The sequence below is a fragment of the Anoplopoma fimbria genome, chromosome 23 (genome assembly GCF_027596085.1).
Source record: "Anoplopoma fimbria isolate UVic2021 breed Golden Eagle Sablefish chromosome 23, Afim_UVic_2022, whole genome shotgun sequence".
NCBI lineage: Eukaryota > Metazoa > Chordata > Actinopteri > Perciformes > Anoplopomatidae > Anoplopoma > Anoplopoma fimbria.
This window is the reverse complement of record NC_072471.1, coordinates 18,342,488-18,369,404: the sequence shown is the minus strand read 5'-3', so window position 1 is coordinate 18,369,404 and position 26,917 is coordinate 18,342,488. Positions and strand designations below refer to the sequence as shown.

The 26,917-nt window shown below is 42.8% G+C and overlaps 1 protein-coding gene across 1 annotated transcript in view; it reads right to left on the bottom strand.

The window, feature by feature from the left end:
• The window catches only part of LOC129112420 (DENN domain-containing protein 5B-like), a 66,743-nt gene that overhangs the window by 36,500 nt on the left and 3,326 nt on the right, over positions 1-26,917 (bottom strand). The window contains 1 exon segment of the mRNA XM_054624513.1: positions 3,525-3,584. Within this exon segment, the coding sequence (XP_054480488.1) occupies positions 3,525-3,584 (60 nt within the window).

Below are 26,917 nucleotides of genomic sequence, written 5' to 3'. Positions count from 1 at the left end.
AGAAGAGCCATCCTTTACTTTTATTAACTCCACAAACTCCAGTCTGCAAGCAGGGAGAGACAGAAAACAACACAACAATAACCTGGAGGCAGGGAAGCAGGACGAGGAGTTTGGATGGAGAGAGGGGTAAAAGATAAAAATAGGACGAGAGGGACTGATTTGGATAACAAGCTCAGAGGAAGTTGACCCAAATACTGTACAACGAAGAAAGGAAATGAACCAGAGGGAGAGGCTTAGAGGATGAAATGTAACGAAGGGTGTAATCCAGGTGGAAGTGGTGGAGGCAGAGAGATCTACAGAACATAGACCTGATGTCAGCCCAACACAAATATAATGTAGACTGAAGTGATTTCTCTATGAGGAATATAAATGGGGTTTTGATTTAATTTCTCTCAAACTCAAATCATGGATAGAAAGTTCACTTTAATGAGTTCAAGTACTTATGCTGGACAGTTTTTCAGTGGTTGCACGATAAATGGTAACATACAAATAATGTACATAAAGAGTGAATAATGACATAAATAGAGCCCTAGGTGTGACGGAAAAGGAAATAAGCTTTGCTGCCAGTGTACATTCTATAGCTATCTCCGTTTCCTAGCAACTGCCTTGTTATGCGCAGGCAGCCAGTCCAGGACAACATTATTAGTTATTAATAAAAAAACAAATTGCCATACTTTATGACCGTGATATGTTGTGATTGTATCACAGCTAAGGGGGGTTGTTTGTCATGACGTGAAGCAGAGGTTGTGGACTATTGCTTAAGAGTAACAGGTTTTTTTTCCCAATTATCAGCCGATTGCTCTGAGATGATGGCTTTTGTGTGAACTCACTTTGAATCCAAGCAATTTCCTTCACTCTGTCTTTTCTATTAGCATATATAGCAATGTAGATATGATCCAGGTAACATCTAGGCCTGTCAGATAATTATGTTATCGACTTAATAATACGATATATGGACATGACATCAATCATATTTGTTGACCTCAATGATGCCTGGTGTGTTAAGTCTCTAACATTGAAGCAAACATGATGCTAGAATGAACAGCAGAGTGTTCTGTACCGTTCTAAGAATTGGCCATTGTGCAGACAGTTAATTGCAGGGTGTTTAAGAGTGCAATTCCAATGACATGCAGTTACATTTTTAAAAACATCATAGGTTTTAACCAAGTCCTTAAAAGATTGGGGCTGTCTAATGGTCACAGACACAGGCCAGTCAAGCCAGAGGTCAGGTCACTTTGTCCCTCCCAAGATTCTGCAGTCTGACCTGCAGTATCTTGTCTTAAAGTGGCCCTATTATGCTTTTCCACTTTTTCCCTCTCCATCAGTGTGTTATACAGTCAGGTCCATAAATATTTGGACATTGACACAATTTTCATCCTTTTGGCTCTGTACACAACCACAATGGATTTGAAATGAAACAATCAAGATGTGCCAGACTTTCAGCTTCAATTTGAGGGTATTTACATCCAAATCAGGTGAACGGTGTAGGAATTACAAGACATTTTACACGTGGTCCCTCCCATTTTAAGGGACCAAAAGTAATTGGACAATTGGCTGATCAGCTGTTCCATGGCCAGGTGTGTGTTATTCCCTCATTATTTCATTAACAAGGAGCAGATAAAAGGTCTAGAGTTCATTTCAAGTGTGGGATTTGCATTTGGAATCTGCTGCTGTCAATTCTCAATATGAAGTCCAAAGAGCTGTCGCTATCAGTGAACCTAGCCATCAATAGGCTGAAGAATCAAAACAAACATTAGGTGTGGCCAAATCAACTGTTTGGTACATTCTTAAAAAGAAAGAAAGCACTGGTGAGCTCAGCAACACCAAAAGACCCCGAAGACCAAGGAAAACAACTGTGGTTGATGACCGAAGAATTCTTTACCAGGTGAAAAAAAAAACCTTTACAACAGTTGGCCAGATTAAGAACACTCTCCAGGAGGTAGGCGTATCTGTGTCAAAGTCAACAATCAAGAGAAGACTTCACCAGAGTAAATACAGAGGGTTCACCACAAACTGTAAACCATTGGTGAGCCTCAAAAACAGGAAGACCAGATTAGAGTTTGCCAAAAAACATCTAAAAAAGCCTGTACAGTTCTGGAACAACATCCTATGGACAGATGAGACAAAGATCAACTTGTACCAGAATGATGGAAAGAGAAGGGTATGGAGAAGGGAAGGAACTGCTCATGATCCAAAGAGTACCACCTCATCAGTGAAGCATGGTGGTGGTAGTGTTATGGCTTGGGCATGTATGGATGCCAATGGAACTGGCTGAAGACAAAGCTGAAGGGAAACTGCCCAAGGAACAAGCAGGAACTGAAGACAGTTGCAGTAGAGGCCTGGCAGAGCATCACCAGGGATGAAACCCAGCGTCTGGTGATGTCTATGGGTTCCAGACTTCAGGCTGTCATTGACTGCAAAGGATTTGCAACCAAATATTAAAAGTGACAATTTGATTTATGATTATGTTACTTTGTCCAATTACTTTTGGTCCCTTCAAAAGGGGGGGACCATGTATATCATTTGTTGTAATTGCTACAGTGTTTACCTGATTTGGATGTAAATACCCTCAAATTAAAGCTGAACGTCTGCACTCAAAGCACATCTTGATTGTGTCATTTAAAATCCATTGTGGTTGTGTACAGAGCCAAAATGATGAAAATTGTGTCAATGTCCAAATATTTATGGACCTGACTATATATTTTTGTACATGTAAAAGGTCTGTAGAGTATAAAACCTGAAGTCCACGCCTAAAAGGAGTTACCCTCCCCCTCAGAATCACTGCTCCTAAGCTGCCTGATACATCTCCATTGATTTCTCTCCTTCACTTCTGTAACTTTATGAGGTCACAATGTTACGGAAGTCACGTAAAACTCCTTCCTGCTAGTTTGGCCCTCAAACAACAAAAGAGAGAGACGGAGCTGAAGCTCCAGAGGAAGAGTTTTTTGAAATGTGAAACGTTGACCAATCACAACAGAGTGGGCTAGCTGACCAATCAGGGCAGACATTGCTTTCTGGAGGGAGGAGCAAGCGCTACAACGTAGTGTTTCAGAGAGAGGGTGAGAAGAGGTGCTGCAGGACAGCCAGGATGAGAAAAACAAGGAGGAGTATGAGCATTAACGCATGTAAACTGTAACTTGAGATAAAAATATGCATCCGGAAAATAGCATAATAGGGCCTGTTTAATAAAAAGAAATCACAAGGTATGACTACTTGTCTAATAATGATATTATTGGCCAATTTATTTAACCTGTTCAAAAAGTTTGACAATGAATTGAATTTGTATTCTAATTTTTGGTTGTCAATGACATAATTGATATCAAATAAAAAACAAATTACTTTATTCATTCGAGCAATCTAGTCTCAAATCAAGTCAACTCAAGAGTCTATAACCTTCAGTTCGAGTCTCAAGTCATGTTTTTTCAGTCAAGTCAAGGTGAAAGTCTTTAAAGGACTGAGGAAAAGCAGGCAGGCATGCAGACAGTGTGATGAAGATGTGGAACAGTTGATGGCGTTTTTTTTACCTGTGGCTGCAGTGTCTGGATCCCTGCCTTGGCGGTCTGCTTCTAGCCATCGGTACAAAGCTATGGACGAGTCACATGCAGAAACACATGGAGCAAAAAAAACAAAGAAAAGAGCGCAATGTCAAAACAAAGGCACACAGAGAAGCAGATTAATAATGCATGAGAATGAGTAGAGCATGAACATGACACGATATCACAGCAGAGCATGGCATGGCATTAAGACATAATACACGAGATGGAGTATTAGCATTCTGAAAGGGCACTTTTGACTTTCCAGTGTTTTATTAGACACTGAACCACCAACAACCGGTGCAATTCTGGAGGTCAAAGCAAAATGTCACAAAATGCAGACAGAAGCAGGATTTTAGATACAAATTGTGGTTCATTATCTGCAAAGTGTGACATTCTTTTCTGTCCCCTCATGACTTTTTCATGAATACTTGGTCTTTAGGGAGTAAAAAGTGCTATTTCAGAGGTGCAAGATTTAATGCAAAGGTTTAGATTTCTGTCAGCATCTGCCTTTAATCCTTAGAGCTTGTGGTTTAGTGTTAGTGAGAAGCAAACTCTTCAGAGTTAAAAAAAACCAAGCAGCATTTGCACAGCAACAAACATTTCTGACATCATATATATATATATATATCTCATTCAACTCCTGATGGTTTCCAATAAAAACAGAGACCAGAGATGGAAGTTTGAATTATAAGGTAAATGTGACAAACTGTATGGATGGGAGGATTGGGCATTTGTGTGTGTGTGTGTGTGTGTGTGTGTGTGTGTGTGTGTGTGTGTGTGTGTGTGTGTGTGTGTGTGTGTGTGTGTGTGTGTGTGTGTGTGTGTGTGTGTGTGTGTGTGTGTGTATGTGTATATCTTGACTTCAGGCCCACCATCATTATAAACGGAATCCTACATTTCCCATAAAACTGTAAAAGCATATTGTGTTGTAGCCAACCTGCCTGGTGAAAGCCCACTCCTTTAAAACTCAAAGCCTTCAGTTTGTGATACAGGCTTTCTGTTATAAATGTGAAGTCTCCGAGCCACGAGCAGAGTTAAACCTGGTGACGTCATTATGACATCGCCGGGATTATTTTCTTAGACTTGACAAAGCTCCTCCAAAGCCACAGAAGACATTATACAACTGTTCGGACGAGTTTACTAATCGGGTTGTGTAAAAGTTGGTGGCGTTCCCCTTTAGGACACTGTAAACATATTTAGTGAAAACAGGCTGTTAATGTTTAGATTACACCTGAACAGAAACAAGATAATCTTCCTGTTGATGGAGGTTCTCTGTGAGCATACAGACAGCAGGATAAATCCTGTGAGAGAATCACAGCTTAATCATTTCTCTCCTACACACGAAATACCGTAGGAAGAGCAGGGAGCTTTACACTAACAGCTTGTTAGAAAACCTTTATTCAAAACTGTGCCACAGGGGGCTATATTTATCCCTAATCATGGCAGTGTTGGCCTTCTATATACTTGAAACCTCTACTGGACTATAGCTGACATGGTTTGATCCAAAATGTTGAGCTGGATTGTTTGATGTCGTAAAGGCACTTGGGTTTCAAGGTCATTATGGTGACACAAATAACTTTATGTGGCTGGTAAATTCCTAAAATAGACTTAGAAGTGCTTACACACGCACGCACATGCACACACGCGCACGCACACACACACACACACACACACCCCCTGTCAGTATTGTGTAGGTCTACAACATTTATCACGTCTGCTATCTCTGCCGTTCCGACCTCGCTGTGTGACTCTTTCTGTCTGGTACAGTTTCCTCCACAGACTCACTTATCTGTACACATGTTCAGTTACTGCTGATTGTGATCAAAGACAGTACATTTTCTAGGATTATTTAAGCGATTTGAATGTGGAGTTAACAGCTTCTCAACATCCTTTGACTGCATGATGCTGCATACAGTATTTGTACCAAAGTACTGGAAAGGACAGTAGAATGACTTATAAATTATGAACAAGGATTAGTCAACTTATTTTTCTGCATTCCATGTAATATGGCATGGGAGTGCAGAACGGGGCTAAACGCCTAATCCTGTGATCCTCATAATAATGTCCATGTTTGCTTACCGTCAGTCGTCTAGGACTGATGCATTTCATCCCAACTAAATCTAGGGAGGTCCAAGAGACCTTTAATACACCACAAAGGAGTAAATGTACCGGGGCTCAACATTAAGGGTTGCCAGGTTGCCATCGGCGACCGATTCTAGGCCACGTTTCAACATATGACAGTGAAAGCAAAACGGGAACCCAAAATGAAATGTCATATTTGTTGCATTAGTGATACTTCAAATTGCTGTTACAGTCAGAACCAGAAACCAGTACATCTGTTCTAGAGATGTCTGTGTGCATGCGAGTAAACGCACCAACCAAGGGCAGCTGGCACACCCGTTGTTGGGCCCATGAACACGCCCTTCGCCAGTTTTTCATTATCAAGATGATGTATAACTGCATAGAAACTTAATAATATAAAATATGAGCCTATTATAAATGGCAACCATATTTTTGGTTTTGGCAACCAACAGCTGGTGCTCGGGTGCCAGACTGGAAACCAGGCTTTTAAAAGTTATAGTTGAGCCGTGTGCACCATATGATAACATCCCATTTACTCTATCACTTCAATGATAGAGTTGTTAAAAGCTTTAGCTTTGATGGATTACCTATGTACAGGTCTAACCACAAATTGATTATCATGGTGAACTAAAATGGATCAATGGGTGTCAATGGGTGAATGTTGACATGATATACAGCACTGTGAGTGGACAGAAGACTAGAAAGATGCTATACAAATTCAAATCTATTTACCATTTACCATGGTTGACTGGTAAAGACAAACCAAGTAAGTAAGTTTTTTAGTTAATGGACTACAACATGCGTATCCACTGGTATGGTACATTCATTTTCTTAAAAACAAAGTCCAAACGATGTATCATCTAATCGGCCTGCCCTAATGATGGAACTGTTCACAGATCAGTTTCCTCGTTCTACACAGGAGAGGTTATTTTTCCTCCATCGGAGCAAAAAGAAAGTCCCATCAGTCATCATGTGAAATGAGGTGCCACCTGGTTCAGACAGTGGATAAGTGACAAATGAGGGGAATTGCCCGGCTGCTGTGTGACAGGAAAACCACACACACACATGCATGCACGCAAGCACAGTTATGTTGGCATTATCTGCTTGTTACATCACTGCACCTCCGTCTGTTTGTCTGTCTGCCGGCTCTGTTCACTCTTATCTCCTTTCTCATAGTTTATTCAACTTTCTCAGAAAAAAAAATCAGAACCATATAACTAATCTTCCTGCTTCAAATGAGTCATCAGAAAACACAGATTCGCTCTTATGGATCCCAGCATGCACCACGGATGCACGGGAGACCAATGAAGCAGTTTTGAGCGATTAAACAGAATTAGCATGAAATCAATGAGTAACAGTATAAAGCTGATTGAGTATTGGTCTGCTGCTTGAATGCCGCTAACATCTATTGCGTCTAATGTTGCTCCGATACTCCTCCAGCTCAGTGCTGGTAATCAATCTTACTACAGGGATTAAATCTAGTTTCAATAACAGTATGTAATAAATCCTTCGTGCAGAGCCTCACCTACAATGAATAAGTATTCTGTTGTTAAAACACATCACTGTTGCACTGGCTGACATGCTCCTTTGTTTTAGATTTAACTCAATCCCACATACGCCGTCTTGCTATCACACTGTGGATTCATCCGCTGCTGAAAATAGTTCCCCACAAACGTTTGATAAAAACTACAGGGACCAGCTATTTTAGAAATATACCTAGCTTTTTCCCTCTAATAAGTACTGCATGAGCATCAGTCCAGAGCATGAGGACTTGTCTCTTTGAACACCGCCCCCCCCCTTACAATAGGATTAGAAAAGCACCAGAGCTGTATCAGAGCAGGATCTTCCCTCAGCTGCTCACTGTACGGCAAACAAAAAAGCAATTACAGCGCTGAGTCAGTGTTGACCCTCTGGGACTCTGTATTGATGCAACGGACTGTTTTCAGCCAGATTCATATTTATTATAATGCACCTATTAGCCTTAACTCCCACTGTGGTTACCCTCCCCCGTACATTTTAACCACCAGGTCTTTTTTTTCATTATGGTGGAGTCTTTTCCACCACGCGCTCTGTAAACTCGTCCATTTAGCTTCTATTGCTTTGTGAGGTTGTTTTTTTTGTTTTTACATTCTACCTGCACACATTCTGATATTTGTATATCATACATAATAGTCGTGACAAATCTGAATTTAAACACCAGACATGCTTTGTATCAATAACATCGGCCAAGCAGTTATTCATAATTTAACCTTTGACCAAGAGCATTCAGGACTTCTTTCGTCTGTCGAAACAACACCACTGTCAGACCAATGTTTGCTGAGTAATCACCTAGATACACAACCAAGAAACTACACACATATCAGACACTTGAAGGGTGACTTTTATATTTTTTTAACCTGGAACACCTAACTAAGTTTAGCGTCATCAGCATTGTCGTGATCAGCTAAATATTGAGACATGACATTTAAAAAATCTTTTAGAGAACACTGCTCTTTCTGTACTCCCAACACAACGAACTCGGACAACATCGTCGCTCCTCTCTCCAACTCTCTCCCACGTTCCCACCGTTGTCTTCCAGCGACGAGTCAAATGACTCAATCGCAAACATCGCCTCAAGTAAAAAGGTTAAAAAAAAAAAAAAAAAAAGCTTTTCTTTCTCTATATGGTTCTTTCCTTATTTTTGTCAGACACTTATATAAACAATCTGAGCTTGTCTTTCGCAGAAACAACTACTTTTAGTGGACGTACAATGAGTGTGCGGAGTTGACCAGAGTGTTTACAGGGCCCAGGTTGAAAAAATACTGAAGTTAACCTTGAACCCCCAGAGTCAGACAGAAACAGCCCGTACATTTACAGATTGGTGGAATGCCTTTTATACCTTCTTATCTTTAAGTTTCATCACCAAAGCTAATGAGTGAGAGTGATGTGTTCCCTCGTTTCTCAACTCCTCCCCTCTCCCCTCATCAAAGTGTTAAGTGTGTGGTTGCCACGGGTTACACACGGGGACTGAGAAAGCAGCTCTGCCATTAAAAGTGAATGAGAGTGTGTTAGGAGTAAGGGGGGGGCCGACCGGGCCTCTGTGGACGGCCCTCAGTGCTGCTTTCAGAAATTGAATTGCAAAGCAGCTGCGGCGCAACAGTTCAGCAACAACGGATCAATGTAGCTTATGAATGTGTGTGTGTGTGTGTGTGTGTGTGTGTGTGTGTGTGTGTGTGTGTGTGTGTGTGTGTGTGTGTGTGTGTGTGTGTGTGTGTGTGTGTGTGTGCGTGCGCTATGTCTCTACCTGCCTCTTTGCTATTTTCTCAGTCTCTTCTGAGCTCATTTTCTGGTTTCCGCTGCAAACCTCCTCTAACAATGATTAAACCAATATTTTATGGATTATGTATTAATCCATCCATTCAGTCCTACAGCTAAAAAAAAAAGGGCTCCATATCAACCCCAACCATAGTGGTAAAATGCCTCTTACAGACCAATGCATGAGTAATAATTATCTTATGATATAATATTATATCAGTCAAAGCTGCATCAATACTTTTTTATTTTATTTTATTTATTTCCCTGATAAAACTTACATTTTTACTACTTCCCCTATGAGTTTCCTCACTGGGGATTAATAAAGATTTCTAATACAACTGTTCAGAACAAAAGGTTTTAATAAAAGGGTTCAAGGTAATGAGCTTCTATTGCCTTTCACAAACTCGCTTTGCTGCAGCAGTTGATGCCATCCTCTCTCGGGCTGAACCATCCAACACTTTGCTGCAAAAATGAGCTTTCTTCACATCCCCTCTCTAATCATATGTTGGCCACAGACACTGATGCATAATGTATGTGGAGCTTGTTGCCCTATTAGACAGGGTGATCAGACACTTTGCTCTAGGATTGTGTGTGTGTGTGTGTGTGTGTGTGTGTGTGTGTGTGTGTGTGTGTGTGTGTGTGTGTGTGTGTGTGTGTGACCAAACAAGCAGATGGAAAAGGAAAGAAACTCAGTGTGTCTCCAGTCAACTGATAGACGTGTGTGGTGTACAGACAGAGCGTGTGCACGACCAAACAACCCGTGGTCGTCATTATCCAGAGTCTCCGATGGAAAAGGAAAACTCAGCAAATCTCCAGTCAACTGATAGACGCATATCCTTGATGTTTTGAATATGTTCAATCACACCCCCACTCCACGAGTCAGTCATGCATGAATGCAACGATGCATTCTGGGCCACGATGAGAGCCTGTAGAGCACACACTTCATGTACTGCTCAGGTCTGGATGGAATCCGAACAGTTAGAATCACAATTCTCAAATGGAGAAAAATATGCGAATAAAAAATGTATTCATTTATCATTCATGAGCCATCTAGACTGATTTCACAACATCTATTTTATTGGAGCTAATAAAACAAGCCTTTATATATGTAAACAATTACTCTCGAAATCGACCAGCAGACTTTGCTCCAAGCGTCTCTCAACTTTTAAAGTGGTACTCCAGCAAGTCCTTCAGTATTGGAATCCAATAAGAGACGGAGAAAAGCAGTAGCAGCAGAGTCCTGAATGTTGGACTGCAGCATGGATCTCACCCAACAGACTGGCGTAGAATAGAAGAGGAGGACTGACATTGAATTGCTTGCCGTGGTCATCTGAATTGGTCAAAAGAAAATGGTGACTGTTGTTGGTCGTTACGTCATTGGGACTGTAAAGTTTATCACACATTGTTGCTCCATGGCAGCAGTGGTAGGCACAAAGCCCAATCAACTTCTGTTAAGGCCAATTCATACTTTCTTTTTAACTGAAGTCACTTTGCATCTCTTTGTGGTTGCTTTGGTTCACATTATAGTTATTTGCGTCTTTGTGGTTGTTTTGTGTCTCTTTGTAGTCATTTTGGATCTCTTTGTAGTCTTTTGGTGTCGTTTTGTGTCTTTCAGAGGTTATATTCCGTTATTTAAATGTAAGTGTAAGATAACTGCTTCAATCGAGGAGTAAAGCTACAGTATCTGCCCACCGTATTAAAGCTTCCAAAACTTATACAAAAATATTAAGTTTAACAGTAGTAGTATCCAAGCCTTCAAAAATAATGTTTGCGTTCATAATTTGAAGCAACATTTTCTCACAGGGCAGGCCAACCCACTTCTTCTTCACGGCCAAAGCCTCACTACAGATCAGCAGGAGTTGATCTACTGCTCCCATCCATTTGGCTTCAGCATCACATTCCACCACCCAGTGCTCCACCAGCAGCACCTGCTACAACCGGGCAAGCCGCCTGGCCACACACACACACACACACACACAAAACTAGCTCCTTCTACACCATGCTGGGCTGCCAACGCCTGGCACTGGGCTTGGTGAGATCAGCACCCATCTGTCTCCTTGGCAACAGGGCAACTGAAGATGGAGGGGGCTGTTGTTGTTGTGGCGGCGGGGAGACGGTGGTTTACACCTTCTAATCTCCTAATCATTATGAATTATCCTTACATGATGGGGATCAGGGCTGCAAAGAGTGCGAATGAGAATGCATGGCAAATGTGTGTGTGTGTGTGTGTGTGTGTGTGTGTTACAATGGTCCAGTGTCCCAGTGCCAGGGCTAAACTGGCTCTACTGGCCCTATTCAGGATGCTACCGTGGTGATGTCACCGTCCTGTCATGCTGTAAAACACTGCTTTGTTCCATTATCCACTTTAAGGAGGCGAGGAGGAGGACGAAGGGAAGAGGAGGGAGGAGAAAAGAGGAGGACGTGTTTACATTCAGGCACATGCTCTGGTTGCTCCCCTGGGTCCTTCCATCACTCGAGGCTTTTTGTATCCCCCCTGCTCCACTTCATGACTCACTGTCACCTGACTGTATTAGCAGCTGCTGTTGATTCCCTTCTTGTTCGGACCTCGGATAACTAGCTGATGAGAGCAGCACAGATAACCCTCGCTCTGTTGACGGAGGGAGCGTGTACCTATGCAGCGATAAAGGCTGATCACACTTTGTTGCACCGAGGGATTTGGAGAGAAAACGTGTCCCCATCGGTCCATTTGACCCCCGTTAAGCTGCGGTCGCTGCAGTGGCAGCAGTCCAGCATTCTTTACTCGTGACACAATCATCGTCAGCAGGCTGTTTGTGTGTCGGAGACGAGCTCTGCTGCAGCTTCACATGAAGAAATAAGAAGTAAACACCAGCAATGCTCCTTTAACCTGATGCATTCAGATTTTCCCCATAAACATTCCCGTTAATACCAAAACTTACTGGTCTTACATTTCCATAGATCCTGCGGCTATATAGGCCTCATCAAGTGAAATATTAAAAACGATGCAGCCAGAGGCCTGTTAACTAGATAAACTAGATCATTAAGCAATACAAAGACACATGTATTGTTGTATACTGGAGATTTGTAACCGATTTGTTTGTGTTTTGGCATTTGTGCTCACTAGATTTGGTTCATGACTAATGAGTTGATGGGTTTTTTTGAGAGTTTGAGACACAGAATTTCATAAATGGGGACAATTTAATTCAAACTTTTAATCCTTAGCACTTTGTGGCATTTTTTCTTTTTTTATCAAAACACCACTTGATGCATCTGATATATGATAAGAATGATTTATGCATTGTGAAGGTTGAATACCACAAATAAAACAAGCCTGTGGCCATCGCGGGGATGCTGGAGCCAATGGGCGAAGGCAGGGTACACCCTGGACAGGTCGCCAGCCTATCACAGGGCAGACATATAGAGACAACCACTCACGCTCACATTCACACCTACGGGCAATTTAGAGTCATCGAATAATCCCAAGCTGCATGTCTTTGGACTGTGGGAGGAAGCCGGAGAACACGGAGAGAACCCACGCTGACAACATGCAAACTCCACACAGAAGGCCGTCTGGTCCGGGAATTGAACCCGGGCCCCTCTTGCTGTGAGGCGACACCACTGTGTAGCCCCCGTGCTCTTTTAAAAGGGATATACTGAGTTAACTAGATTTGTTACATGTTCTGTTCCATCAATAACCCTGCTTATCCTTTCTATTTTTGTTCCTGGGCTCTCTCTTGGAAAAGAGTATGCGTCTCAGCCACCCTATCCTGTGTAATTATAGGCTATAAGACTGAAAAGGAATATGTATAAGATATAGTAGCGATGAGAAACACATTACCTTCACTTATTTATTTTATTATGAAGAAGAACTATGTCAAACAGGCTGGAAGTAGCGGTCTGAGCTGCAGTGTGTGTGTCTGAGTACGAGTGTGTGTGTGTGTGTGTGTCAGCAAACCCGGCCGTTCTCACAGCAGCTGCAGGGCTATGACGAGGTGGTGATGGAGATGTGTATGATGGGGCGAGTCGCTCTTTGCAGAAGGAATATATTTATATAGAAGTTCATTATGAAGGCAGTCAGGTGTGCGTGTTAGGCCCAGGTCTCACCTGGCTTCCCTGCATTTCCCAATAAGAGTTCACTTTCTGTCAGTAAAACTCAACTCTTCCTGCACAGTTTCACTTAAAAAAAAAAACTCCAGCTCATAGGGCGTAATCCTTCCTGAGATTTTAAATGTAAAACATCTACAAGACAATTATGAGTTTTATTAACAGGAGCTTAACAAGAAAAGGCTATTAATGTGAAAGGTTTTACTTGTTGCGTTTTGACAGTAATTCTCAGATTGGTGAGTGTGACATAACATACCATTATTTGAATACTGGCTTTTATTAGGGGATGTCTGATAGTAGTACTTCTGAAAAGTTGACTTTCCTGGCAGCACATGAATGTTTGCTTTACGGCTGAATTCATCTGTTACTTTATGAGACTTTCTGTGACCGACACACGGGGGTGAGAACATCATCTTTGTTGGCAGAGGGGACAAAAAGCAGCATCAACCGAGCACCAGTGATGTCTGAATGAATACAGAAGATGAAAGGAGTTTAACATGGCATCACACGAAAACATGTAGCGATCCACAGCGAGGGACGACTAACAGAGACAGAGAGACAGATCCAAGACACAAGAGAGCCTCGAGTGACACCGAGACACGACAACCCGCCTGAAGACGAGGTGTGGGAGACGAGAGGGAGCTAAAGGCACGAGATAAAGGGATTAAATCAGCGGGAGTACAACGGGAACTGGCAGAATGAGAGACGGTGGGAGGAGGAGGACGTGACGGAGAGGAGGACACAGCCGACGTCTCATTACACGGGACAGAAACAGAGCTGCTCTAGTAAAACAGACATGGCAACACACTGGATCGCCACGACAGTTTGAGTTGTTGGACAGAATATAAGAATAGATATTAGAGGGGGGGAAAATGATCCGTTTCACTTCCTAATACTAGCTCTAAGCAGCGTATAATAGATCATTAAAACTTCTAAAGAAGAGTTAATACTTCATTAAAAATACAATCATTTATTTGCTTATCATTTGAATTGTGTGTTTGGAAACATTAAGCATTGTTAGGGGTTCACACTGAGTCACGGAGAATATAATACGGAGGTTAAATGCACCAAGGGTTTACTTTGGACTGATAATATTATTCTGTGTAATTTCAAGCACTAAAAATGTAGATGTTTGAAAAGGAAACAAGAAGTTGTTCCGTCTTATGATCTCTTTTGTACATTTACTATTGCTCCTCCAAAAATATGTATTGTCCCATTGCTGGATTTACCGACGGAATAGTCAGTGGAATCTTGATTACTAAAACAATCGATAGCTCCAGCTCGAACTACAACAACAAAGTTGTGTTAAACTGCTGCTCAGTTTGTCTGCTCTCACAGAAATATCCTTCCGTTGTTATTTCTAGTCACTTCCATATTAAGTTTTTTTTTAATCACGGTTAAGAAACCAGGAAGACTTCCTGCACAGTTGTTTCAAATGAAAAGCTTTCCAGCAACGTGTATTACCCCTTCCTGTGGAGAGTTTCAATTTTTTTTTTTTACACTTACAAAAAAAGGAACTCAGAGTGCCGAGTAGGACATCAAATTGTTAAGTATTGCTTTGAATTGACTAAGTCACTTGATACATTTGTATAAATGATCACTCCAAACAAAGACATGTTCCAGTCTTAAACTACAGGCTTAAAGATCCTCTTTGCAGATGGACAATTACACAACCTCAAACTAACCAAATCCTGACATTAAACCACACTGTAACAAACTCTTTCCTTTCAGCATGCAGCGCAAAATGCATTTCAACACTTTTAGGTCATGCTACAGAAAGTAAGTGAAGGGAACATCCTCTTAAAAAGATGACTTATTTTAATGTATTTTCAAATAAATCGATGCACTAGGATAAGGGTTTTTGGATTGTGCTTGAAGGGGCACTAAAGGAAACCAAAGGGAGAGGGGGGGAGGTCTGACTCCTCCTTTGGTATCCTCGACGTACGATCAGACTAGCGGAGGTGGAGAGGGGGTTTTTCCCAGCTCCGCTCAGATTTCACAAAGAAATATAGATGTCCAGTTGGATGGACAAATCTGGCTGTAAACACACATTCATCATTCACAGCCAGACTTGAAGCAGCCCTGAGGAGCCACTTCAAAACACCGTGATCACTCCAACAGTGCTGGACCATTTCCAAAGAGACTGCGGCGGACATCTTTGATCTTTAGGGAACATCAGTTCTCAGGGCAGTTTGAGTGGAGCAGTGAAAACACGGAGCTGTCAAAGACTTTCCATAATTAAGCTGGGTGTTTACATGATTAGTAGAGGTTTTTATTACCGGTTTACTAATGACACTACCCCTTACTGATTAGATATTGCGATTGTACCTAGCAATTCTTTTCATAATCAACCTGCTGATAATTTGAGCAGTTGATTAGTAAATAAATGGCCGTCACTTTAAAACATTTTTTTTTAAATAAACACACACCGGACTTTCACCCAGGGGACCGGTGTTCATGTCCCATGTGAACCCCAGAAATGATTGACTTATTTGTCACGTATTTTTCTGTAATTATTTGAACCCAAACGTGGATCTTTTCTTAAACCTTACCATGTAGTTTTGTAGCGTAAACACTGGAGGGGCTTAAACAGCTTGTTTCTGTTCATTCATAGGAATACTCACGAAAAATAACAAAAGAACTGTTCGTAAGATCTGATAGGAATCAATGTGTGAGGATACGTTACTGGGTGACATTTTCAATAGTCCCCAACAAATGTGCTATTTCCTCCTGTTTGAGTAACCAGTCAGCTGGTTCATGGAAAATACTGAGTACTTTTAAATGTATTTGTGAGGCGTTTCTAAAGATTGACCCCTTCAGTGGGAACCAATGAGTTTGGAGCTGAGAGACAGGGTAGGGGGGTAGGGAAGTCGGAAAGTAGTGAGAGAGGGACTAACACATTGTTGGTTTGGTTCTTTTCATGAGATTTATATAGTATAATGTAACCTTTATTTCCAAACAATGAATTCATTTTTTTTAAGGTCTTATTTTTCTGTTAGTTAGCTTGTTAAATGCTTATCCTATGACCAGAAGTGTTAGTTTAATGTTGGTCTCATTGACAACACGTCTGAACACATTCCATGCTGAGTTTTGTCAGAACACATCAGTGAAATGGAATCTGTGGGCTGACTGATAAAACACCTGTAAGTACTTTGAAAGTTTCAAGCAATTCACTTTAAATCCATAATGTCCCAGGAGCTGTCAAATCGTCCTCAGAACAGTGAGAAAAGATAAGAAACATGGTGTTTTGGGCACTCCCTTTAGCTCATCAACCGCCTTCAGCAAAATTATTTGTCTTGCTTAAATGCTCTCCTGTCTCCACGGCAACCCCTGTGCATCCTGCGGCACACAGAAAAGGCTGAAGGGCCGCTGTTAATGGAGGTTACATCATCCCCATTTGAACCCAGGCGCATGTTAATCACATTACCTTCGAACACCCCCCTCCCTACCTGTTGGATGATGGGCGAGCTGCAGGCAATATTAGTGATGTCTTTTAAAATGTGCACAGATTGTAAAGCCCTCTGAGGCAAATTTGTAATTTGTGATTCTGGGCTATACAAAATAAACTGAATTGAATTGAATTAAAAGGGAGAGGGTGACACACATTTGTTCAAATGGCCCTAAAGATGAGCAGGACGACTAGGATGGTTGCATAAGCAGCTTCAGCCATACTGCAGCCTTCCATTTGACCCCATTTGACCCAAGATACAAAGAAACTGACTTAACAGCTGCGAACATGGACAACAACAGGGTGTGTGTGTGTGTGTGTGTGTGTGTGTGTGTGCGTGTGCGTGTGCGTGCGTGTGTGCGCATGAGGGAGTGTGTTTAGTAGTGCTGACTACAGAGCTACACTGGAGCGTATAGGAATAGGACTCACTGGTGCATTTCATGCAAATATACAATCTGCTCGAGTCTCCTCTGTCAAACCAGCATAAAAAAAACATCTGTCAACACAGGGTTCTGAATGATCAAAAGCTCAAAACAGCTGTGAGCACTGGACCAGGGGATGGAGAACAGTATCAGCACTGAAATAGAAGATGTTAAAACCGACAAACATTCTCCGCGAATCAAAAGGCTGAGCAGATCGACGTTGAAAAGTGGAGAACGTCTCTTGCGAAGGAACCAACATGCACGATATGTTTTTTAAGCTTCATTTTAATGTAGTTTTTGCATACATGAATCCTGACAAATTTGGTCAGAAGTTCCTTGAACAGGCTCTGGAGGAGCTAAGACAACAACCCCGATGATGTCATAGTGATGTCATCTGTTTAGACCTGTAGGCTACAAGTGTATACAGAAAGCCAGCGCTATAAAATGGGGGGGGGTGGCGTTTGAAATATGTAAGCGACTGCCAGGCACGGAGGGTTCCACAAAAAAAGAGGACTCTGCTCTGTTAACTATTCTTTCAACTTCATGGAAGGGTAATCCTTAATTACTGGAACGCAAATGGATTTTTTTTTTGAATGGGCAAGTTACATTTTATTTCACCAGCTGATCAGTAGTAGTCGTACTCTTCCCCTCAGTCTGTGCTCCTCACAATATTTCTAATTCCCGCTGTCCTGTCACGTTTTCCCCTTCACTCCGCTGGGATAAACAACTCAAGGCCCTGGTTCAGGAATAAGATAAGATAAGATAAGATAAGATAAGATAATAAGATTATTAGTCCCGCAGCGGGAAATTTGCAGACTTACAACAGCGCAGAGTAAAGTGCACACAAGAGACATAGCAGAAGAAGACAAGCTAAAAATAAAATAAAAAATAAGATAAAAAATAAATAAAATAAAAAATGAAAAATAAAAATAAAATAAAACAAGTATTATAAATAAGCAATAAAAAAAAAACAGTAGAAAAAACAACAATAACTGAAATACTATATTTACAGACAGAGAAAAAAACAACAACTATTTCAACTACTTTTAACTTTTTTAACCATTATTGCACAGTGCAATGTGCAATGTATTGCACAGGTTTCTATTGTCATGTTATTATGTTATTATTGTCCTGTGGTCATGTGAATAGCTGCAGAGTCGGTCTAATCTGCCTTGGCGAGCCCACCAATTACATAACCTGATGTTACATCCGGGGAGGACAGAGGGCTTCGACTGAGGAGGGAATGTGAAGCACACACACACACACACACACACACACACACACACACACACACACACACACACACACACACACACACACACACACACACACACACACACACACACACACACACACACACACACACACACACACACACACACACACAAAGATGATGATGATTTGGGCAGTTGGCTATTCACATTCTGGGGGATTTACATCAAGCAGCTGTGTGCTGTGACAATGAGTGGATCCCTTCCTGTTCTGAGCTCCTACTAATAATACTAATTGATTTCATCTGTAACTCATTATTTTGTCATTTCAATTTGATGCAGTCAAGTTGTTGGGTTTGTAGGAAAGGTTTCGATAAGTAAATTAGAAAAACAATGGTTATATCATTCATCATTTGCTCTTTCTGGACACATGTACTCCAGGCGGTGCCATCAAGCCTCCCACCTTTCAGTGTATGAATACCTATGTTGAATACACTTATTGTAAGTCGCTTTGGATAAAAGCGTCTGCTAAATGACTGTAATGTAATGTGTGAAGTACTCGAATCCTTAAATTAAAGGGGGAACTTCTATAGTCTTCAACCTGGACATACTTTCCCATGTTTCTGTGTCTAATGAGTAACTAATTGGGACAACGGGTTTTGAAATTGGTCCAGTGTTGAATGACAGGAAAGAAAGGAGAGTCACTCTGTCTTGTTCTAAAAATCTAACTTGTTGTAACTCGTTGAAGGCCACAGTGGAAACGTAAGAGAGGAGTTGTAGGTAGAGTTTACTGTGTAGGAGTACAGAAAGCGTAACTTTGCATTATTCAAAAGATTTTCAATGTCTTGGCTGAATATTTACATGATTTCAACAAAGTAGATGCGATCTTTGAATTTGGTGGCCGCCAGTAATTATTTGAGCCAGAGTGCACGGATAATGAGAGAGAGAGCAGCAACAGGCTGCGGGGGAACCAGCTGTTGCGAGGCCCACACAGCTCTGGAGACTGGTGGTATTCCTGTGGGTGCTGTGGCCTTATGCACCACAGAAGAAGAATGCTGTAAGAGTGGGACCTGGTGCTGCCTCATGTTCAGATTCCAGAGACTTTTCCTTGAGCGGGACAATTAAGAAACAGGCCACACCGAGCGGAAGGTAAACAAATGTTATTTTTTTTTGACACAGCATGTCAGTGTCAAAAACAAGCTCTTTGAGTGACCGGAACGTTACACTGACGCTGTGCAATTACCCTCACAGCTTATTTAGACAGATGCAGAGTTCCCTCTCTTTACTGGACTCGCCATTAGTCACTTAGACCCAAAAACATGGGGATATAGGGTCCATGTTGAAAAATACTGTACACAATGTTTAAATACTACATACAGGACTCAGGATTGTAAAGTTAAAGTCCTGTATTCAAAATCCTACTTCAGTAAAAGTAAACCCTCATTCCCTGGATGTAAACAGGATGAAATGATGATAACCTGGAGTTTCATTCTTCCAAATAACAGAAACTTCTTTTCCTCACGCTTTTTTATTTTTCTACAGGGAACATTCATTGCCCCACGATCCACTCGTTGACAGACCAACACATCAAGGTTATCTCTCCTGTGCATCAGGTACCCTTATAGTATTACACTCTGGACTGTTTAGTCTGCCGGTGGTGCCTCTCATCTCTGTGTGTGTGTGTGTGTGTGTGTGTGTGTGTGTGTGTGTGTGTGTGTGTGTGTGTGTGTGTGTGTGTGTGTGTGTGTGTGTGTGTGTGTGTGTGTGTGGCTATGACCCTGGATCTGGCAGCCTCTGCTGATCTGCCTCGAGCCACAATGTTTCTGCAGCAGTAGAGTGAGGTCATGACCAGGTGGCTTCATTACACACATCACTGGTTTACATTCACTATATGTACATACAGCTTAATGGATGGAGTGTTCTGCTGGGGGGGCAATCCATTCTCTGGTTTAAAAACAAAGAGAAAAAGTTTGTACCGTGGTGCTGAGGTAGAACATGACATGGAGCAGCTTATCAGGTAGCGGTCATGCTTTGTTTACTCAGCCTTATCACTCGGGCCAGAGGCCAGTCAATGAGTTGGAACTCAAAGTCCAATTAACCGGCCATCAAAAGCACAAACGAACACACGTGTGTTCCTTCTTCTAGAACATGTTGACATGACCGGCCCCGACGTCCTCATAACATAGACGGACACATTTCTTTCCCGTCTCCAAGTGAAATCCGATCTAGAAAGAGCTCTACTGAGTTTATATAAAGTTAGAACAGATACATGTATGAGAGGAGTTTGTGAAGCATCAGGCCTCTGCTATATCTACCAAACACACACTTTAGCTTATTAGCCTGAGAAGCAATTATATAATAAATAAATGCTCTGTAATGCTCTCTATAATCCGGCGTCCACTGTGTGTGTCCAGCACGTCTCACAGCGAGGTGACGGCCTGGGCCCCTGCACCACAGCGGCTTTAATCCGTCATAAAGGGGCCGTAGTTACCGTTGTGCGGCCCATCATCCTTATGTAAGGAGATTTACAGCCTGCCTGACATAACAGCACCCTACGCGCTGTTGCAATGGGTTTCTCGTTTGAGCTGATGATGCCTGTGTGTGTCGATGGGTACTCACGAGGTGTTATATTACAGCACGACATCCAGCAGTCAATGAAAATTAATTCAGGGTCATTTATCACAGCTCTTTCAGTTGTGGTTAGAATCTGTACAGCTTGTTTTTCCACTGTCGGCTCTATGTAAAAGGGTTTGAAAAGAGACTTTTTTAAAATAATTTTTTCATAGATTGGAAAAAATGTTACAAGATCTGTAACCGTATATAGACTGTGATAGTTATGTTCACGTTCTTTACGGAGGACAGGGATCCCTTCTGTCATATTTTCAAAATGAGCGCTCCTGGGTGCTCATTGAGAAGTATGTCCAAAAAAGTGAATAGAGGAGGCCTGTTGTCCCGTGTCCACTGAGCCTGGACTCCATTGCTCAGTGAAGAGGAAGAAGCCAGAGCGACAGGCCACGGTACCGACACGGTATACGACTCTACAGGTAACAGACCTTGGTCCAAAGAATTCCCGATGAAAGACCATTATGTCCCATGAATGGCTGCCTTTCAATACATCGCCAAGGTTACTGTGTGCACTCTAAGGGATGTGGGACTTCTATGAAGCGTTGGCCCGAGGACACCACAGAGATGAAAACTGCCTGAAGATCTACAAGAAACACATTAAATGAGCAGGCCCAGTGGGGTCAAGCTTTCAAAAGGGAACATAATGGAAGGTCTTCTATGGTTTGTCCCTTTGCTGAGGTACTGACTAAGTTTACTAGGAGTCTTCATGATAAAGCATCATTATTCTGTGCAAAATATCATGTCTGGTATTGACAGCAGGTGGAACCAATCTCGTACATGTTGGCGTCGGCTGTCGTCCCTAACAACGCCCAAGACTGGAGTCGTCTGGGATTGTGGTCACTGTGATATTGTGACACAATTTAAATGTAGATTTTTCCTGTTGTTGTAGGCCACACAGCTACAGTTAAGGGATATATATTTATGAGCTTATTGTTTTAGCTGAGAAACAGTGAATAATACAAGCTACAAGGAAAATGCCAGTGACATTTTCATATCAACCCTTGAGTTCCCGGAGGACATGATTTGACATTCAGAGCTAGCACCGCGGGGAAAACAAGCGGCTGGGTTGTCATGACTGGGTTGATGACCTTTTACAACTGATAGACCTTCAAAACGCACGAGGACGCAAGAACAGCGGGAGATGTTCGACACAAGGCATACACTAGGATTTTCTAGCGCATGTGCAGTCGGCACACGTAGATCGGTGTGTACGGTCTGCAGAGGCAGCGATGCACACATGGGCAACTGACAAAATCGACGTCATGCAGACTCTAGCAGACCCTCGATGGCAACAGGACCACTGCGGCTTCTGTTCGTCTTTTGTCATTTGAAAAGTTAAAAAGATGGGATAGATCAAAGGCTCAGAATGCCAGAATGCTTCATGTTACCGACACCTTAAACCCACATATTTTGGGGGCTCATCTGACGATTCTTGAAATTTTCCGAGACCAACTAACAATCAGGCCCATTTTATGAGATGGGCAAGGTGTACGGATGTGAGTTGGTCTACAGAATCTGAGCTTCTTTTGTATTCTTCACACAACTACTTCTGTCACCTTTTGTCTGAATGCCTCTGAACAAAGACTGACGTTTGAATGATAATCAAGTCTCACTCGTCTATATGACATCAGTTCTTTGAAAGTGACTGTTGGCAAAAACTGTTAAAAACAGAACAAATAAGACAAAACAAGACAAAACAGTAACCCCAAAACTCCCCCCTGGTTCTTTTGTCTCCTAGAGACAGAACATATGGAGCTCAGGGTCAAAGGTCACTCATAGGGAGGAGCTGTGAAATGGCTCCTGACGCTTCCCAAGATCGACCGCTCACTTTGCCGTTGGAGACGGGGAGGCGCTGGCAGAGGGATGTGACCAGTCAGCAACGGCTAGCAGCATCCTCAGAGGTCGTCGGGTCCCGCTGACTCCCAGAGGCAGACCATCCATCATTACTGGGCCCCCTTGAACTTTGACTAGCAGCACATGGCAGCCTCTCCTTCTCTAGGATGAGACCACACACCCCTGACAATCAACATGTAAGGCAGATGACAGGGGGTTTCAGGGCTCTTCAACTTAAACCTTCAAAATGCACTTGAGGCAACAAATGTCTATTGTTAGTCCCTCTTTGCCACCACACAGTCGGGTAAGTTCCTGCCCAGAAACTACAGACTACATGGAAAAAGTGCTTCTACCCTGTGGCTGAGTTTACTGGAGAAAAAGCTGCCACAGACATTTAAGAAGCATGCAGCACATGATGTGACTCAGGCCAACGAGGTCACTGCTTCTGGATTGCTGCATTTTTTGTTTTGCTGATCTTACTTTTTTACAGATTTCCTCCATTGTTCCTGCAGGAGTTATTACTGGACAAACCCAGAGCTAATGGTACACAGACTACAAACCCCTGAACTCCACTTATTTCTTCTTCCTGAAATCGGTCACTAAATCATTACTTGTCCGGTGACGCCCAATCATCAAGAGCCATTAAAGCTGACCTTCAGTGAGTAGCTTTATAAAGACGGACAGGAGGATGCCTCTGGTCAAACAATGCGGGAGGAGTGGAGTCACGGTTATGACCATGACTCTGTGTGTGTGTGTGTGTGTGTGTGTGTGTGTGTGTGTGTGTGTGTGTGTGTGTGTGTGTGTGTGTGTGTGTGTGTGTGTGTGTGTGTGTGTGTGTGTCGAGGCCTGGCTGTGTGTTACATTACAGCGATGCGTTCAGTGTAGCCCGGAGGAGCTGTCTGAATGGATTACTCTAACAGGCTTAACAGCAGCCCGGCTTGGGTAACGGAACACGAGGCAATGAGCCGGGGACAAAACGCAGAGAGATGGATGTAAACACTGCAGGGGGAAGAGCAGGAGGAACAAACCCATGAGTCATGAGAGAAAGAAAGAGAGAAGACCAAAGAATCCCTAGCAAAAGCAAAACATGGCAAAAGTGGATTCATCGTCTAGAAGAACACAAAAACTGATGTGACAAAGAAAAAGTGGCATAGAGATCAGCAGAGATAAACAGGAGATGATTCCTCCTTTACAATAAAACAAGTGTACAGAGCTTTGCCCTTTGTTTTATTGAGCTATCAAACTATTATCTGCCCATTACCCATAAGTCAACAGGTGCGTGCGTCGGCGTTGTTGGCCCCTGTCATCATTAGCATACGTCAGTGGGCAGTGTCGGCGTGCAGCCTTTGTGCGGACTGACTCCCAGGGCCGGTCTCCGTGTGGACAGATGGTCCAGGCCAGAGGGGAGCTTTAGCTGCTCAGATCCCTTTGTGTCCTGCTGCAGCCTGAGGCCCCTCCCACCTCAGCCCCGGCTGGCACACCTCTGGGCTCCGGTCGTATTTAAAGCTGCACAGGCCTGTTTCATAGCTCCCAACGGCAGCGAAGGGAGCTCTTTGAACATGCTGAGTATTAATAGCTGGATTAGACCGGCCCATTGCAGCTGTAAATTATCCCAGATAAGCATACAAACATCCCAGACTGTTTACATTAAACTGGCTGGACAGGTCAGCATAGGTGTGATTTAAGGTTTAACACATTCATCTCAGGAGATCAGGTCAAGTGCAGTCATGTTTAGCAAAGTCCCTTTACCCCAATACAGCGACTCGTTCATCACATGACAGTTCATGTTGTTACATGTCAGTCTCATGCTCCAAAATAAGCACCGGAGTCACTTTTGCACAAAAGCCACAGCTGCTATCCCACCTAGTAATATTTCTGTATCACCTTTAGAATGACTCAGGTCTGAATTGAATGCCGTAGGACTAACGTAAAGGCTGCAGCAGAAGAGGTCCAACATGCATATCACACATATACGTCACAGGTTCCATTCCCGCTTTGGGGCCTTTGTTGCATGTCATACACCCCTCTCCCTCACTCTCTCACTCACTCTCTCAATGAAAAAACAATGGGGAAAAAGTAAAAAAGAAACAGGCTACCTCATCCTTCTATGGACTGTTAGTGATTGAGGCTGCTCTTGGTAGAACGTGTACATAGACTGTATAATTAAAAGACATTCACCTTGAAATAGACATGTTGAGACGTGTAGGTAGAGAGGAAACCTTTGCTGCTGTAAGGGGAGTTATTGGCACCTGGCCAGGAACCGGAGCTGGTTGTAAACCCCTGTGCTTTAACCAGCACAGCTGATTCTTCCCGAGGTAATATTCACTCATTTACATCTCAGTTATGGCCACCGGCCAATAAAATGAGCCCGCCTAACAGACCAAAGCAGGGCTGCTGCAGGAGAGCGCTGGGTGACACTCCGGTGTGAGGTGTGATGAGGTGTTAGGCATGGAGACACAGACGAGGACAAGAAAGGAGAACAGACGGAGGAGGAGGAAGATGATGAAAGGTAGAAGGAGGAGGAGGAGGAGGTCTGGTGCTGCCAGAGCCAAAAAGTGTCTGGTAAGTGGTGGCGGGGGCTTAACACCTGAAGGACCGGAGGGTCTGAGAACTGAAAGTGAGAATCACCACTGAGCCTCCACACATCTGTGTGTGTTCATGCACATCGGTAACGATACATGCAAATATCTATCAGCGTCACTGCTGGAGCTCTCAATGGGACTGTTCTCGTTCTTCTTCTCACACGGGATCATATGCTCATGTAGATACATCTACCGTAGTTCATCCTTTTATAGGAGTAATGCAGTGGTTTAGTTTTGCCACTTTCATTATTGATTATTAGTGGCTGATTAATTGATTTGCTGACTGACAGAAAATTAACTGCCAGCAATTTAGATGATCGATTTAAAACGCGAGTCATTTATCATGCTAAAATCATTCTTTAGCTGTACCAGAAATGCAGTAGTTGACACCAATACCAGTGATATTCTACAATTCATAATACCCAATTTGATTAGATATCAAGAATACTACGGTTAAAAAACAGAAACAAAACAATAAAAACTTAGAGGAGTGTTAGAAGGTTAAACAGTTCATTGTTCCCTCACTGATACCTTTTGTTGCTGTGAAAACATCTTCAAACAACTGGATTTATCAATGTTTCTCGTCAAAAACTACTTTTTACTAAATTAAATTGGATCGTATCATGATAAAGGTATACTTTATATTTACTAAATAGAGTTGCCTTGAACTCAATGTTCCAGGAAAAGTAACTAAAAGTAAGTAAAGTTATTCCATGCAACTTCCGTTAACGTTAGCCGTTAGCTCCGTCATTAAGCCGAGCATGACAGTGTTGTTGGACTGTAAACATTATTCTCATCAGTATGTCTGGTTGACTTATGTCTGGTAAAAAATGGTGAGCATCCAGCAACCAGCATCCCAGCAGCTACACTGGGCTGGATGCCTGCCCCCCTCCCATCCCCTCCCAAGAGGGGTAGAAGATGGCAGAGTGGTACACACCTCACTCTGTGGCAGCATATCTCCGTCTACAACTGGCACGCCAAACATCTCCCCCAAATTAGCTCTTAAGTCCTCTCGCCCTTCCACTCAACAATGCTGCTGACCCCAACATGCATCTGGTGTTAGAATGGGGACTATTTCAGGCTCTGAATGCCAGCCAGGTTGTATTTATACCACTGAGGCCCAATGGCATGTTGAGGGTGTCTGGACTGACAGAGTTGCTAGTTACTAGAAGAATTAAACCAGCTAATTAGCATTTCAGCCTGGGACCAAAGAGCCTCAGGATCTACAACAGGACACGATCTGAAATAAATGAGTTAAATATGGTTTCATTTGTAGAAAGTAGACTCATGCAGAGACACAAACAGGAGGTAAGGCACACCACGGATAAGCCCCAGGCAGGTCTACAGGAAGTCTGGCCCTCTGACTTGAACAATGGGCTGAGGGAAACAAGGCCACGGTGCCACACAAAGAGCAGGGAGGAGGGGAATCATGGCCTAAAATAAGCAAAGCTATAGTGCGCTGCTTGATGTGGGTCAATGCGATTGTGGCTGCCTCAAAACTCGGCGTCCCAGAATATGAGGGGGGTGCTGGGATGTAGCCGTGTGCTTGACAAAAGAACGGAGGTTCACGGAGCGCCAAAGGCAACGTGTTGATATCAATCATGGAGGCATTAGTGTCGTCCGTATGATGGGCCATGGTGGGGGAGGCGAGCAACAGGCCTGATCAGAATTGTAAATGATCTGTGATGATACAGAAATTGAGGGAGGGGGGCAGCTTTGGGCCTGAATAAAGAGGAGGGGGGTAGAATGCTCTATTAATGCTTGATTCATGTTCACTTTGGAGAAAAACTGCCATCTAAAC